We start from the raw sequence: 17,185 nt of genomic DNA, 5'->3' as shown, positions 1-17,185 counted from the left end.
GGGGTAGCCTATAATTATGACATTTGAAAGTGCCCTGCAAAGTTAAAAGGCCATACATTCAATTTAAATTCTGCATAATGGCACAGCCTTTCATAAACTTTACTCTGGGAAAGTGTATATGTTGACATGCCTCAGTTTTGCTGCCATATGACTGGTTTCACATTTGTATCCGGCGATCATAAGATAAAATAGATCTAAAATAAGTCTAATTTATATTTACAATCACCTTATCCAAATGGATTACTCATTTACCTAGCTCTTATCAATAGATCTTATCAAGTTGTGAATTAAAGTGCATGGTGAACGGTGTTTTTCTATCTGAAAATAATTAAGTAGACGTTCCATTTATGTCGCTCTTAACCCAGGACGGAATTCCTCGCCCCCCCCCCCTAATTGATTGAATACAAATATAATTGATAATACTGGATAGTAATACAAATCAGATTAAACAAAGGCAGACACATTCATAGTCATCGCTAAAATACTGCAAAACTAAATTGCAGCCGGTCAGCCCCACTGCACCTACCAGTGACTCCACCATGTTGGGTTTGGAGTTGCGGAGCGTCTTGACGGAGTAGAAGATGTCCACCATGTTCTGGTACTGGATCATCTCCAGCAGGATGGTGCTGGCACAGAATGTCCCACTGCGCCCACCGCCGCTCCTATAAGACAGGGAAGAGTTGTTAGAAGGAGGAGTTGAAACACAACCTTCAGTGTTAAGATGCTAGGATTTTTGTATTCATTGGGATCTCCAATTAGCTGCTGCCCTACTCTTCCTGGGGTCCAAACAGGAAACATAACAGATAAAATACATAATATACATAAATATACATAGCAGCACTACATTTACATTACAATTTATCCATTCAGCAGACGCTCCCATCCAGAGTGGCCCACAGCTAGTGCATTCATCTTAAGATAGCCAGGCGAGAATCACATATCACAGTCATATCCCAACCACGTATCACATACATAATACAATACAAAATGCATAAAAATGTCTGTGCTTCTTTTCACAATCCCCGTAAGGTTTTTTATCTTTTTTTTTTCTTCTTAAATCTGGTTTTATTGCAAGTTTGAGTTACCTGGGGTGGCAGAGAGTTCCATTAATTTCATGCCTCTATTTAATACTGTGTGTTTCCCAGCCTCTATCCTGGACTGTGAAGAGACCTCTGGTTGCATGTCTTGTGTGATAACAATAAGTGTCCGAACTGTGTGCCAACTGCTTGAACAGACAGATCGCTACCTTCAACAGATCAACACCTCGCACAACAACCAATAGTGATGCAGTAAATTTCTCTCCAATTTTGAGCCAGGAGAGATTGACATGCATGTTATTGACATTCGCCCTCTGTGTACATCGAAGTGAAATGTTCCCATGTACTTCTTTGCCGCATCCGATCTCACAATTGGACAGCAGTCCAGGTGCGACAAAAGTAGGGTCTGTAGGACCTGTCTGGTTGACTGAGATATCAAGAAAGCAGAGCAATTCCTTATCATGGACAGACCTCTTCCCATTTTAGAAACCATTGCTTCTATATGTTTTGACCATGATAGAAAGCTATCTAGGGTGACACCCAGCAGTTTAGTCTATTCAACTTGCTCAATAGCCACATTATTCAATAATAGATCCAAATGAGGTTTAGGGTTGAGCGAGTGATTTGTTCCAAAAATGATGCTGTGAGTTTTTGAGATATTTAGCACCAGGCTATTGCTAGTTACCCATTCTAAAACGGACTGGAGCTAAAAGTGTAATTTATGTACTTTACTGTTGCAGACAAAATGTCTTCAGAAAGTATTCAAACCCCATGGCTTTCTCTACATTTTGCTACTTTACAAACCTAATCTAAAATATATAAATACATAAAAATGAAAAGCAATCTACACACAATAACCCATAATGACAAAGCGAAAACATGTGTTGTTAAAAAAAGAACAGAAATACCTTATTCACATAAGTATTCAGAAATTGAGCTCAGGTGCATTCTGTGTCCATTGATCATCCTTGAGATGTTTCTACAACTTGATTGGAGTCCACCTGTCGTAAATTCAATTGCTTGGACATGATCTGGAAAAGCACACTCCTGTCTATATAAGGTCCCACAGTAATAAAACTAAACCAAGCCATAGAGCTCCAAGACATGATTGTGTCGAGGCACAGATCTGGGGAAGGGTACCAAAACATTTCTGCAGCATTGAAGATCCTCAAGAACACAGTGGCCTCTATTATCCTTAAATGGATGAAGTTTGGAACCACCAAGACTCCCTGACAAAGAATGACAATATTACAGTAAATGAGATATGTTTAAATTAAGCTATGGTATAGAGTTAGCTTACCTGATGAACCAAACCACTAATCTTTCCGATGATACCAACAGATTTCATCACTTTGCTGCAGACAAATTGAATACGATCTTTCCAGGACAACTTTTCATCAATTAAAACTCTGGAACTGACTTGTTCCATTTCATTCCCACCAAATGGGATTCTGGCTAATTTCTTATTCTTACTAGTAAATACAATAAAGTAGGTTTTTTTAAACATTTAAATATAATTTGTTCAGAAAATTTGTCCATGCCTGAGTTGGCTTTATTAATAAGTGAATCACAATTAGTGTGATAAAATCAAATTGGTATCGTCAGCAAAGAAAATGGGATGTATAGTAGAAGACACAGCAGCAAGGGCATTGATATAGATTAGCAATAACAAACCCTGTGGCACACCACAGGATATCTTAGCCTTGGTAGATGCAGAGCTGTTTGCATAAACAGACTGTTCTCTATCAAAAACATAACTATATAGCCAATTATATGTACACTATATGTACAGTAGAAGACACAGCAGCAAGGGCATTGATATAGATTAGGAATAACAAACCCTGTGGCACACCACAGGATATCTTAGCCTTGGTAGTTGCAGAGCTGTTTGCATAAACAGACTGTTCTCTATCAAAAACATAACTATATAGCCAATTATATGTACACTATATATAAAAGTATGTGGACACCCCTTCAAATGAGTGGATTTGGCCATTTCAGCCCCACCCGCTGCTGACAGGTGTATAAAATCCATAGACAAACATTGGCCGTAGAATGGGCTTACTGAAGAGCTCAGTGACTTTCAACGTAGCACCATCATAGGATGCCACCTTCCAAGAAGTCAGCTGCCCCGGTCAACTGTAAGTGTTGTTATTGTGAAGTGAAAACTTCTAGGAGTAACAACAGCTCAGCAGCAAAGTGTTAGTTCACAGAACGGGACCGTGTAAAAATCGTCTGTCCTCAGTTGCAACACTCACTACCAAGTTCCAAACTGACTCTGGAAGCAACGTCAGCACAATAACTGTTCGTCGGGAGCTTATGAAATGGCTTTCCATGGCCAAGCAGCCGCACACAGTACGGTGAAGGGAAATCGCTATATCATAAAATGACATTATAGACGATTTTGTGCTTACAACTTTGTGGAAACAGTTTAGGGACATAACAATGCCCCCATGCACAAAGCGAGGTCCATAGAGAAATGGTTTGTCGAGATTGGTGTGGAAGAACTTGACTGGCCTGCACAGAGCCCTGACCTCAACCCCATCAAACACCTTTGGGATGAATTGGAATGCAGACTGCGAGCCAGGCTTCATCGCCCAACATAAGTGCCCGACCTCACTCATTCTGTGGCTCAATGGAAGCAAGTTCCCGCAGCAATGTTCCAACATCTAATGGAAAGCCTTACCAGAAGAGTCAAGGCTGTTATAACAAAGGTGGGGACAACTGCCCATGATTTTGGAATGAGATGTTCAACAAGCAGATGTCCACACACTATAGGTCATGTAGTGTATAATCATGAAAACCATGATAATGCAATTTAGAAAGTAGTACTTCATGATCAACCATGTCAAAAACTTATGATAAATCTAAAAAAATACCAAGAGTGTATTCATTTCTGTTCCACACATGATTGTGACTCTACTATAAGAGCAGCAGCATTGATTCAAGGATTCCCCATTTCAAAGTACTGCATTTCATACTGGAATAGGCCCACACGCATCCCCCCATTTAAGTTTCAAGTTTTAATTTCACGTGCACAAGTACAGTGAAATATTTTCTTGCAAGCGCAAAACTCAACAATACAGTAATCAATAACAATGCAATCCTAAAAATAACACAAGGTAGAACAAAAACACGTGAAAAATATGAAATAAGAAGAACACGAGAAAGTAAGCATACTATCTACAGGGTCAGTCAGTTCCAGTACCAAATTAACAATGCGCAGGAATACTGGAGCGATAGAGTGGGGGAAAAAAGTATTTAGTCAGCCACCAATTATGCAAGTTATCCCACTTAAAAAGATGAGAGGCCTGTAATTTTCATCATAGGTACACTTCAACTATGACAGACAAAATGAGAAAAAACAATCCTGAAAATCACATTTTTTATGAATTTATTTGCAAATTATGGTGGAAAATAAGTATTTGTTCACCTACAAACAAGCAAGATTTCTGGCTCTCACAGTCACACTCCAAACTCCACTATGGCCAAGACCAAAGAGCTGTCAAAGGACACCAGAAACAAAAATGTAGACCTGCACCAGGCTGGGAAGACTGAATCTACAATAGGTAAGCAGCTTGGTTTGAAGAAATCAACTGTGGGAGCAATTATTAGGAAATGGAAGACATACAAGACCACTGATAATCTCCCTCGATCTGGGGCTCCACGCAAGATCTCACCCCGTGGGGTCAAAAGGATCACAAGAACGGTGAGCAAAAATCCCAGAACCACACGGGGGGACCTAGTGAATGACCTGCAGAGAGTTGGGACCAAAGTAACAAAGCCTACCATCAGTAACACACTACGCCGCCAGGGGACTCAAATCCTGCAGTGCCAGACGTGTCCCCCTGCTTAAGCCAGTAGAGCATTTGGATGATCCAGAAGAAGATTGGGAGAATGTCATATGGTCAGATGAAACCAAAATAGAACATTTGGTAAAAACTCAACTCGTCGTGTTTGGAAGACAAAGAATGCTGAGTTGCATCCAAAGAACACCATACCTACTGTGAAGCATGGGGGTGGAAACATCATGCTTTGGGGCTGTTTTTCTGCAAACGGACCAGGACGACTGATCCGTGTAAAGGAAAGAATGAACGGGGCCATGTATCGTGAGATTTTGAGTGAAAACCTCCTTCCATCAGCAAGGGCATTGAAGATGAAACGTGGCTGGGTCTTTCAGCATGACAATAATGCCAAACACACCGCCCGGGCAACGAAGGAGTGGCTTCGTAAGAAGGATTTCAAGGTCCTGGAGTGGCCTAGCCTAGCTAAGAAGGACTTTCAACTCCCTCCAAAGATTTTCTATGGGGTTGAAAGTCCGTGTTGACCAGCAACAGCCCCAAAAGATCACTGCTCTAGAGAAGATATGCATGGAGGAATGGGCCAAAATACCAGCAACAGTGTGTGAAAACCTTGTGAAGACTTACAGAAAACATTTGATCTCTGTTATATACCCTTTGTTGGCAATGACAAAGTATTGAGATAAACTTTTGTTATTGACCAAATACTTATTTTCCACCATAATTTGCAAATAAATTCATTAAAAATCCTACAATGTGATTTTCTGGATTTTTTTTCTCATTTTGTCTGTCTTAGTTGAAGTGTACCTATGATGAAAATTACAGGCCTCTCATCTTTTTAAGTGGGAGAACTTGCACAATTGGTGGCTGACTAAATACTTTTTTGCCCCACTCTATGTCACTTTAGGGGTAAGATGACTAGGCATCAGGATATATGATAAACAGAGTTGCATGTGCATATTATGTGTGTGTGAGCAAATGATGAAGTGAGTGTTTGCACGCGTTTTGAAGTGTCGGTGTGCATGAGTGTGGAGTGCAAAAATAAAATAAAAGGGTCAATTCAGATAATCCATGTAGCCATTTTGTAAGCTATTTAGTTACTTATTTAGCAGTCTAATGGCTTGGGGATAGAAGCTGTTCAGGAGTCTGTTGGTATCAGACTTGATGCACCGGTACCACGTAAAGAAGCAGAGAGAACAGTCTCTATGGCTTGGGTGGCTGGAGTCTTTAACGATTCTCTGAGCCTTCCTTTCACGCTGCCTGATATAGAGGTCCTGGATGGCAGGGAGCTCGGTCCCAGTGATGTACTGGGCTGTCCACACCACCCTCTGTAGTGCCATGCGATTTAGGGTGGTGCTATTGCCATACCAAGCAGTAATCAGCCAGTCAAGATGCTCTCAATGGTACAGCTGTATAACTTTTGAGGATTTAACAGCCCATGTTAAACATTTCAACCTCCTGAGGTGACTGTGAGAGTGTGTGTGGACCATTTTAAGTCACACCGAGGAACTTGAAGCTCTCAACCCGCTCCACTGCAGCTTCCAGCGGTGGTCAAGTACTTCAGCACCGTTTCGCACAAGCATGGGGACTGATCTAATAAACAAATGACATTTTTATTTTCACTGAATCTCCGTTTGGGTATTGGTTAGACTACAATTAGGGTGTGGAAATGTTATGCTCTTAAGACTGTAGCCTACTCCCGACCGCCACGTTGTACAGTGCTATATTTTTTGTTTCATCCTAACAGAAACCCTGAGGGTTTTGTTTTTCTTAGATTAGAAACACCATAATATTAATCAAATGAATTAGGCTAAATCCCTTAAAATCAATCCCATATACTATGTTCTTACAAAAAAAGGTTTTAAATTCTCTAGTATAGCCAATATTGAAGGCTATCAAATGCTTCTCCAAGATGCCCTCTGGTGGTTAAACTAGCACTAACTAGCATTAATGGTAACAATGGCTGACAATTAAATAAAGTGCCATAGAATTCTGCGGCAGACCGCAATGTGTGCTGCAGTATGATGCAACTTTTAAAGGAAGAAGGAGCGGCAGGTGTGTTAGTGGTTAGAGTGTTGGGCCAGAATCCCCGAGCTAACAAGGTCTGTCGTTCTGCCTCTGAACAAGGCAGTTTACCCACTGTTCCCTGGTAGGCCGTCATTGTAAATAAGATTTGTTCTTCAAATCAAATCAAATCAAATTTTATTTGTCACATACACATGGTTAGCAGATGTTAATGCGAGTGTAGCGAAATGCTTGTGCTTCTAGTTCCGACAATGCAGTAATAACCAACAAGTAATCTAACTAACAATTCCAAAACTACTGTCTTGTACACAGTGTAAGGGGATAAAGAATATGTACATAAGGATATATGAATGAGTGATGGTACAGAGCAGCATAGGCAAGATACAGTAGATGGTATCGAGTACAGTATGTACAAATGAGATGAGTATGTAAACAAAGTGGCATAGTTTAAAGTGGCTAGTGATACATGTATTACATAAGGATACAGTCGATGATATAGAGTACAGTATATACGTATGCATATGAGATGAATAATGTAGGGTAAGTAACATTATATAAGGTAGCATTGTTTAAAGTGGCTAGTGATATATTTACATCATTTCCCATCAATTCCCATTATTAAAGTGGCTGGAGTTGAGTCAGTGTCAGTGTGTTGGCAGCAGCCACTCAATGTTAGTGGTGGCTGTTTAACAGTCTGATGGCCTTGAGATAGAAGCTGTTTTTCAGTCTCTCGGTCCCAGCTTTGATGCACCTGTACTGACCTCGCCTTCTGGATGATAGCGGGGTGAACAGGCAGTGGCTCGGTGGTTGATGTCCTTGATGATCTTTATGGCCTTCCTGTGACATCGGGTGGTGTAGGTGTCCTGGAGGGCAGGTAGTTTGCCCCCGGTGATGCGTTGTGCAGACCTCACCACCCTCTGGAGAGCCTTACGGTTGAGGGCGGAGCAGTTGCCGTACCAGGCGGTGATACAGCCCGCCAGGATGCTCTCGATTGTGCATCTGTAGAAGTTTGTGAGTGCTTTTGGTGACAAGCCGAATTTCTTCAGCCTCCTGAGGTTGAAGAGGCGCTGCTGCGCCTTCTTCACAATGCTGTCTGTGTGAGTGGACCAATTCAGATTGTCTGTGATGTGTATGCCGAGGAACTTAAAACTTGCTACCCTCTCCACTACTGTTCCATCGATGTGGATAGGGGGGTGTTCCCTCTGCTGTTTCCTGAAGTCCACAATCATCTCCTTAGTTTTGTTGACGTTGAGTGTGAGGTTATTTTCCTGACACCACACTCCGAGGGCCCTCACCTCCTCCCTGTAGGCCGTCTCGTCGTTGTTGGTAATCAAGCCTACCACTGTTGTGTCGTCCGCAAACTTGATGATTGAGTTGGAGGCGTGCGTGGCCACGCAGTCGTGGGTGAACAGGGAGTACAGGAGAGGGCTCAGAACGCACCCTTGTGGGGCCCCAGTGTTGAGGATCAGCGGGGAGGAGATGTTGTTGCCTACCCTCACCACCTGGGGGCGGCCCGTCAGGAAGTCCAGTACCCAGTTGCACAGGGCGGGGTCGAGACCCAGGGTCTCGAGCTTGATGACGAGCTTGGAGGGTACTATGGTGATGAATGCCGAGCTGTAGTCAATTAACAGCATTCTCACATTGGTATTCCTCTTGTCCAGATGGGTTAGGGCGGTGTGCAGTGTGGTTGAGATTGCATCGTCTGTGGACCTATTTGGGCGGTAAGCAAATTGGAGTGGGTCTAGGGTGTCAGGTAGGGTGGAGGTGATATGGTCCTTGACTAGTCTCTCAAAGCACTTCATGATGACGGAAGTGAGTGTTACGGGGCGGTAGTCGTTTAGCTCAGTTACCTTAGCTTTCTTGGGAACAGGAACAATGGTGGCCCTCTTGAAGCATGTGGGAACAGCAGACTGGTATAGGGATTGATTGAATATGTCCGTAAACACACCGGCCAGCTGGTCTGCGCATGCTCTGAGGGCGCGGCTGGGGATGCCGTCTGGGCCTGCAGCCTTGCGAGGGTTAACACGTTTAAATGTCTTACTCACCTCGGCTGCAGTGAAGGAGAGACCACATGTTTTCGTTGCAGGCCGTGTCAGTGGCACTGTATTGTCCTCAAAGCGGGCAAAAAAGTTATTTAGTCTGCCTGGGAGCAGGACATCCTGGTCCGTGACTGGGCTGGATTTCTTCCTGTAGTCCGTGATTGACTGTAGACCCTGCCACATGCCTCTTGTGTCTGAGCCGTTGAATTGAGATTCTACTTTGTCTCTGTACTGACGCTTAGCTTGTTTGATAGCCTTGCGGAGGGAATAGCTGCACTGTTTGTATTCGGTCATGTTACCAGACACCTTGCCCTGTTTAAAAGCAGTGGTTCGCGCTTTCAGTTTCACACGAATGCTGCCATCAATCCACGGTTTCTGGTTAGGGAATGTTTTAATCGTTGCTATGGGAACGACATCTTCAACGCACGTTCTAATGAACTCACACACCGAATCAGCGTATTCGTCAATGTTGTTGTCTGACGCAATACGAAACATGTCCCAGTCCACGTGGTGGAAGCAGTCTTGGAGTGTGGAGTCAGCATGGTCAGACCAGCGTTGGACAGACCTCAGCGTGGGAGCCTCTTGTTTTAGTTTCTGTCTGTAGGCAGGGATCACCAAAATGGAGTCGTGGTCAGCTTTTCCGAAAGGGGGGCGGGGCAGGGCCTTATATGCGTCGCGGAAGTTAGAGTAACAATGATCCAAGGTCTTTCCACCCCTGGTTGCGCAATCGATATGCTGATAAAATTTAGGGAGTCTTGTTTTCAGATTAGCCTTGTTAAAATCCCCAGCTACAATGAATGCAGCCTCCGGATGAATGGTTTCCAGTTTGCAAAGAGTTAAATAAAGTTCGTTCAGAGCCATCGATGTGTCTGCTTGGGGGGGGATATATACGGCTGTGATTATAATCGAAGAGAATTCTCTTGGTAGATAATGCGGTCTACATTTGATTGTGAGGAATTCTAAATCAGGTGAACAGAAGGATTTGAGTTCCTGTATGTTTCTTTCATCACACCATGTCACGTTAGTCATAAGGCATACGCCCCCGCCCCTCTTCTTACCAGAAAGATGTTTGTTTCTGTCTGCGCGATGTGTGGAGAAACCCGTTGGCTGCACCGCTTCGGATAGAGTCTCTCCAGTGAGCCACGTTTCCGTGAAGCAAAGAACGTTACAGTCTCTGATGTCCCTCTGGAATGCTACCCTTGCTCGGATTTCATCAACCTTGTTGTCAAGAGAATGCTAGGGAGTGGTGTACGGTGTGCCCGTCTCCGGAGTCTGACCAGAAGACCGCCTCGTTTCCCTCTTTATCGGAGTTGTTTTTTTTTTGGGTCGCTGCATGGAATCCACTCAGTTGTCCTGTTTGTAAGGCAGAACACAGGATCCGCGTCGCGAAAAACATATTCTTGGTAGTACTGATGGTGAGTTGATGCTGATCTTATATTCAGTAGTTCTTCTCGACTGTATGTAATGAAACCTAAGATGACCTGGGGTACTAATGTAAGAAATAACACGTAAAAAAACAAAAAACTGCATAGTTTCCTAGGAACGCGAAGCGAGGCGGCCATCTCTGTCGGCGCCGGAAGTGAACTGACTTGCCTAGTTAAATAAAGGTTACACAACCACTGTACTTCTAGACACAAATGAGAGAACAGCTCACTCTGACCATTTTACTCGCCCTAGCAGAGCTGGTTAAAATGTTTTTTTTTTTGTTATCCAGAAGGTTGGTGACTGCAACTGTGCTGCTGGTAACAATTTACGCTTTTTTGCCAACGTTTACTGACCATATTCAACGGGTGTTGAGCCTTCATAGATTTGTCAGTTATTCTGTGCTCTGGCACACTCAGACGAGAGTGCTCTGAAATCGGAGTAGATAGCCAGAGGGAATTTACCAGCTATGTCAAACAACAGTTGTCGCAGTGACATCATTAACATTCTATTGAAATGGATACTTGCATTGTGGAGTCGATTGTTATGACATGTAGCTAGCTAGCTAATCACTGAACCATAATCCCAACTCATGACCTTACTACCTTGTATGAATTTGGAGGTAGCTAACCAACCAGGTTCAATGTTAGATAGCTAACATTAGGCTATAAACTATCAAAGCAAATGACTCTGAGATACGAATAATATTACTACACAGATCATAAATGTAACATTTGCTAGCAAGCTAGCTAACAGTACTCTAACCTGAAATGCAAATTACTTTCTGACAATTAGAAAAGTGTAATTTCTGAAAATGTAGCTCTCTAGACTATCTTACCCATACACATGGATGGACGCATCTTCCTCTCTGTCACGGATGCCATGGTTGCCCTTAGAGAAATCTCCACATTGCATCTTCAAACTATCTCCTTAGCTATCATACTCTAATTCTGCTGATTTCAAAATATGGGCCTCCAGAAAGTGGAGAGCAACACTTCTGCAGATCTAATATGAGATATATATATACATACATACATAAAAAGCTGCGTTAGACAGGATTAGCTACACATACTAACCAGCACAAATAGACAGAAGTGTGCTACATGGCAGACCAATACGAATTTCTCTTGGCATGTGCAGCCCACTCATTATCTCAGCCAAACATGGCTAGCGGTAAGGTTGCTTACTTTTTCTGTGGCTAAATCAACTAGGTTTATAATTTAACAATTTTATACATATTTACAGATTGCATACAAGTTTCTTATTAAGGCACATGAAAGTTCACATGTTCCAGAAGGCATTTCTGCACAAAAACATTTTAAATAAAAAGCTTATGCTCAAATGGCTCTCCTGTGAAGTAGTGACCAGCAACATACGCCTAGTTGCCTGAAACTAGTCACAAATTTGTTCTTGTACTTTTTGTAATTTGCAGAATTCAGGGGAGAAGGATTTATGATAAACTTTCAGCTACTCTATGTTTGCCAATCTGCTGTGTTGCCAGACTTATCTGCTATTCCCTTAGCCTCATTCCTCTGAGCCATACAGTGTTTCAATTAATCATCTTTCCATGGGGATTTGGAATTTTTAACAGTCCATTTCTTTATGGTTGCATGCTTGTCAGTAACAGGAAGAAGCAATTTCGTGCAGCGTCATGATATTCCTCATTACACACATCAGACCAACAAATATTTTTCACATCTTCAACATAGGAATCATTGCTAAACCTCTTGTATGATCACATACACTTTTTTAGGTCCAGTCTTTGGAACTTTGTTTTTCCCTAGATATGGATATACTGTATTATGATCACTACATCGGATGGGTTTGGATACTGCTTAAGAGCAGATTTCTGCGGCATTAGTAAAGATGTGGTCAATACAAGTGTATGATTTAGTTCCTGTTCTGTTTGTAAATACCCTGGTAGGTTGACTGATAACCTGAACCAGTTTGCAGACACTGGTTACAGTGTGAAGCTTTTTCTTGAGTTTGATGAAAGCCAGTCAATATTTAGGTCACCCAGAACATACCCCTATTGATGTCACCTACATTATCAAGCATTTCACACATATCATCCAGATACTGACTGTTAGCACTTGGTGGTCTATAGAAACTTCCCACAAGAATAGGCTTTAGGTGAGGCAGGTGAACATTTAGCCATATTACTTCAACAGCATTTGACATGAGATCCTCTAAGCATTACAGGAATATGACTCTGAATATAAACAGCAATACCTCCTCCGTTGGCATTCCTGACTCTTCTGTAGATGTTATAACCATATATTGCTACAACTGTACAGCTGATTGTGCAGGGTGAACTACTCACAGTGGGCTTCTTACTAGGGCAAAACGTTTCAGTGCTAACAGTATAACTTAGGTTCATAGGCACATTGCTTACTGCTGAGAATAGCTGTTGTTTTGACAGAGGCATTTAGATGAACATAAATTAGGTTACTTACATTATGAATGTGAACACCTCTGGGAAAATGTACATTTGCAGTAGCACTACAACAGCTCAGCAACAAAATGGTAGGGATTATCTGAGCAGTCACTGATAAGTCATTGTCTCGACGCGGCCTTGAAATGCGAGGACAGGGTCCAGTAAGCTTGTTGTGTGTGGCATTTTGTGGCGCTAGATGGTCTGGGTTATCATCATAGGCTAAAGGAACATTAATAAACAAAGGAGGCGAGGCCGCATTCTCATTCCTGACATGCACCCTGGGAAGGCAGGCGCCCAGTCGCCACGGCAGCCAATATGGGCAATATTAAGGTAATCAATCGGCGTCAGCAGTTTGGCAGCCTGGAATTTACTATCGTGAGAGCCGGCACATTCTGTATTAAGCTATAATTGATTTCATCGCCATAATCTCTTTCCCGGTTGCAGTGGGTAATGCTGTGTGACAGGACTGAGTGATGTGTTTTTGGACTGTGGTGGTGGAGGCGCACGTGTCATGGTTCAGCAATGTGCATAAGGCTCCATATTCAGTCAGGTCCTGAGGAGAGTACAGTGCAATTCAGCCAAGAAGCCATGTGGCGTCATGCTTACTGCTCAAACCACCTCTTACACTGATTGGTGTATGTCCTGAGGGTTGGTCTGTAGTTGTTGGTCTGTAGTTGTTTATTGGGCAGGTGCGTTCCTGAAGGTTGGTACCTGATTGGCTTTGAGCATTATGAACTGGTGTTTACTTCATTGTCTGTGATTGGGTGTTAGCTATGTTGATGGCTGGTGTTTGATTAGGTGAAGGCCAAGCTGACCTCCAGTCTGTGATGAACTATGCTTGGAGTACTGCTGTTGTGTGTGTATGTTTGTGTATTTTTTACCTTTATTTAACTAGGCAAGTCAGTTAAGAACAAATTCTTATTTACAACGGCGGCCTACCGGGGAACAGTGGGTTAACTGCCTTGCTCAGGGGCAGAATGACAGATTTTTACCTTGTCATTTCGGGGATTCGATCCAGCAACCTTTCGGTTACTAGCCCAATGCTCTAACCACTAGGCTACCTGTGTATGTCTGTGTCTGTGTGTGTGCTTGTATGTCAGTGATTGCGTTCGTGCATGTGTTTCACTTGTGTGTGTGTCAGATTGTCAGGAAAACTCACAGGCAGTGGACAACGGTGCGGCCATCTCCACACTCCCTCTGCCACTTGTGCACATGAGCCAGCAGGCTGAGGAAGGCCTTCTTGGAGTCGGGCACGTCGCGGTAGGCTGACCAGCGCAGGAACTGGAACTGACACACCACCAGCTGGCCCTCCTGGAGCTAAGGACAGAAAGAAAACATGAAGCTTATGAGACCTGAATGTGTGTGTATGTGCATGAGCTCCTGCCTGTGTGTTGCTAGTTCATGTGTGTCAATAAGTGTGTGTGAGATTTATAGTCTGCTGGTGAGACTGAGACCTGGGATGGGAAAGGGAGATGTCCCTGTGTGCTCAGAGCTATAGCCCATACTAGCACCTGCATTAATATCACTGCTGCTGCAGGGGCACACGTGACAGATATAACAGCCTCCAGCCCTACACGCAGGAGCTAGGGATGCACTGTAAGTCATGCAGATTGGACTAACGCAAACAAATAGGATGCAAGGAGAAGTTACAATCATGGAAGTGGGATTTTCAGATTCTCTATGGACCTATTTCTCTCTCACACACAAACACATGCACACACCCTAGTTTCACACAAACACATAATTTCCCCACACTATGATATCTGTGGGTTTCATTGTTCCGGGTTGTGTGAGGTGCTGTTTGACAGTGCAGTGTGGAGGAGAGAGGTAGTGTAGGTGAGGAGGGATGACAGGAGGGGTAGATTGGGGAAAGGAGGATGCCACTCTGAGGGTGGTTATGGGCACCTCCTGTCACACAGCCTACCAGCAGGGACAGGCCTCGCATGGAAGTGCCAATCTGGTTGACAGTGATGCAACACACCTACTCATTTACACACCCACACACAGTATTGTACACACACTTTGTTCTTTCTACCGTTCTGACAGACAGACAGAGATAATTAAGACACACACGAAGGCAAGTACGCATACGCACAAGTAAGCACATGCATGCACATGCACACGCACACCAAACAAAGTCTCTATTATTCTTCACAGAGGTAGGGAGGGAACATTGCTGGGCATCTTCCTTTTCTTCCTGCCGGCATACTAAGGGGGACTTTGACAACACCAGTACTCCCTGTACTTTGACAACAGAGCTGTAATCTTCTTCAGTTGGGATTGACATGTAGCCTATTTCATGAGTTCTGCCTGATTCTCTACGTCAGGTATTTGATTTAAATGTGTGACATGCTTTATGAACAAATAAAAAGGGGGAGAGAATATACATTAGAGCCATTTAGAATATCACACATTGTGGATGTGACATGCATTATGCTCAAAGTCCCCCTTAGTAACCCGGCAGGATGAAAAGGAAGATGCCCATCAATGTAATGACAAGCAGGAAATTGAAAAAGGGAGACGGTTGTTTAATAATGTTGAAAGCGTTTCCTGTGTGTGTGTGCGTGTGTGTTCAAGCAGGTGTGTATAAATTCTCTTAGTGACTGACTCTTGTCACGTTTTTGACACGGAACAGACGAGTGATGACATCGTCGTCAGCTGACGTGGACAGGAATTCAACCTCCATTGGCCCATACTGCTGTAGACCAGGCTCTGGCCAGTACTGGACACAGGGCTAGAGAGAGAGAGAGGGGAAAGAGAGAGACAGAGAGGGAGGGTAGAGTGAAAAAAGGAGGAGAAAATAGTTAATTTGGCATCTTTGGGACCTATTCCAAAAGATTCCAAAAAGGGAAATATCAGTCCAATTAATTCACCCCCAAAACCACTCTGTTACGACTCCAAAAGTGTTTCAATAGCATGTGATTGGAACTGGCAACAAAAGCAGACCTTTCTGAGAGGAAGAGCTCTCACATATATATATATATATACAGTGCCTTGCGAAAGTATTCGGCCTCCTTGAACTTTGCGACCTTTTGCCACATTTCAGGCTTCAAACATAAAGATATAAAACTGTATTTTTTTGTGAAGAATCAACAACAAGTGGGACACAATCATGAAGTGGAACGACATTTATTGGATATTTCAAACTTTTTTAACAAATCAAAAACTGAAAAATTGGGCGTGCAAAATTATTCAGCCCCTTTAAGTTAATACTTTGTAGCGCCACCTTTTGCTGCGATTACAGCTGTAAGTCTCTTGGGGTATGTCTATCAGTTTTGCACATCGAGAGACTGACATTTTTTCCCATTCCTCCTTGCAAAACAGCTCGAGCTCAGTGAGGTTGATGGAGAGCATTTGTGAACAGCAGTTTTCAGTTCTTTCCACAGATTCTCGATTGGATTCAGGTCTGGACTTTGACTTGGCCATTCTAACACCTGGATATGTTTATTTTTGAACCATTCCATTGTAGATTTTGCTTTATGTTTTGGATCATTGTCTTGTTGGAAGACACATCTCCGTCCCAGTCTCAGGTCTTTTGCAGACTCCATCAGGTTTTCTTCCAGAATGGTCCTGTATTTGGCTCCATCCATCTTCCCATCAATTTTAACCATATTCCCTGTCCCTGCTGAAGAAAAGCAGGCCCAAACCATGATGCTGCCACCACCATGTTTGACAGTGGGGATGGTGTGTTCAGTTGTGTTGCTTTTACGCCAAACATAACGTTTTGCATTGTTGACAAAAAGTTCAATTTTGGTTTCATCTGACCAGAGCACCTTCTTCCACATGTTTGGTGTGTCTCCCAGGTGGCTTGTGGCAAACTTTAAACGACACTTTTTATGGATATCTTTAAGAAATGGCTTTCTTCTTGCCACTCTTCCATAAAGGCCAGATTTGTGCAATATACTTTTGTTGTCCTATGGACAGAGTCTCCCACCTCAGCTGTAGATCTCTGCAGTTCATCCAGAGTGATCATGGGCCTCTTGGCTGCATCTCTGATCAGTCTTCTCCTTGTATGAGCTGAAAGTTTAGAGGGACGGCCAGGTCTTGGTAGATTTGCAGTGGTCTGATACTCCTTCCATTTCAATATTATCGCTTGCACAGTGCTCCTTGGGATGTTTAAAGCTTGGGAAATCTTTTTGTATCCAAATCCGGCTTTAAACTATATATATATATATATATATACATACATATATATATACACGTATATATATATATATATATATACACACACACACACACACACATATATATATACACACATATATACACATATACACACGTACAGATATATATACACACATATATACATATATATATATATATATATATATATATATACACACACACACACATATACATACATATAGAGAGAGAGAGAGAGAGAGAGAGAATGTGTGTGAGAGTGAGACAGAGGTGGGCCGGTAT

At 42.8% G+C, this 17,185-nt stretch overlaps 1 protein-coding gene across 11 annotated transcripts in view; it reads right to left on the bottom strand.

The window, feature by feature from the left end:
* Nucleotides 1-17,185, bottom strand: part of ptprub (protein tyrosine phosphatase receptor type Ub) — a 361,002-nt gene that overhangs the window by 10,267 nt on the left and 333,550 nt on the right. For all 11 annotated transcript variants that reach the window (XM_090229389.1, XM_090229392.1, XM_090229391.1 and 8 more), the window contains 3 exons: nucleotides 15,369-15,494; nucleotides 13,920-14,077; nucleotides 527-662 (listed from right to left, as the gene is read on the bottom strand). In XM_090229389.1, coding sequence (XP_090085515.1) covers nucleotides 527-662; nucleotides 13,920-14,077; nucleotides 15,369-15,494 — 420 coding nt within the window. The remainder of the gene's footprint in view (nucleotides 1-526; nucleotides 663-13,919; nucleotides 14,078-15,368; nucleotides 15,495-17,185) is intronic.

The sequence above is a fragment of the Oncorhynchus mykiss genome, chromosome 3 (genome assembly GCF_057628025.1).
Source record: "Oncorhynchus mykiss isolate SJ-2025 chromosome 3, ASM5762802v1, whole genome shotgun sequence".
NCBI lineage: Eukaryota > Metazoa > Chordata > Actinopteri > Salmoniformes > Salmonidae > Oncorhynchus > Oncorhynchus mykiss.
This window is presented reverse-complemented; position numbering and strand designations above follow the sequence as displayed.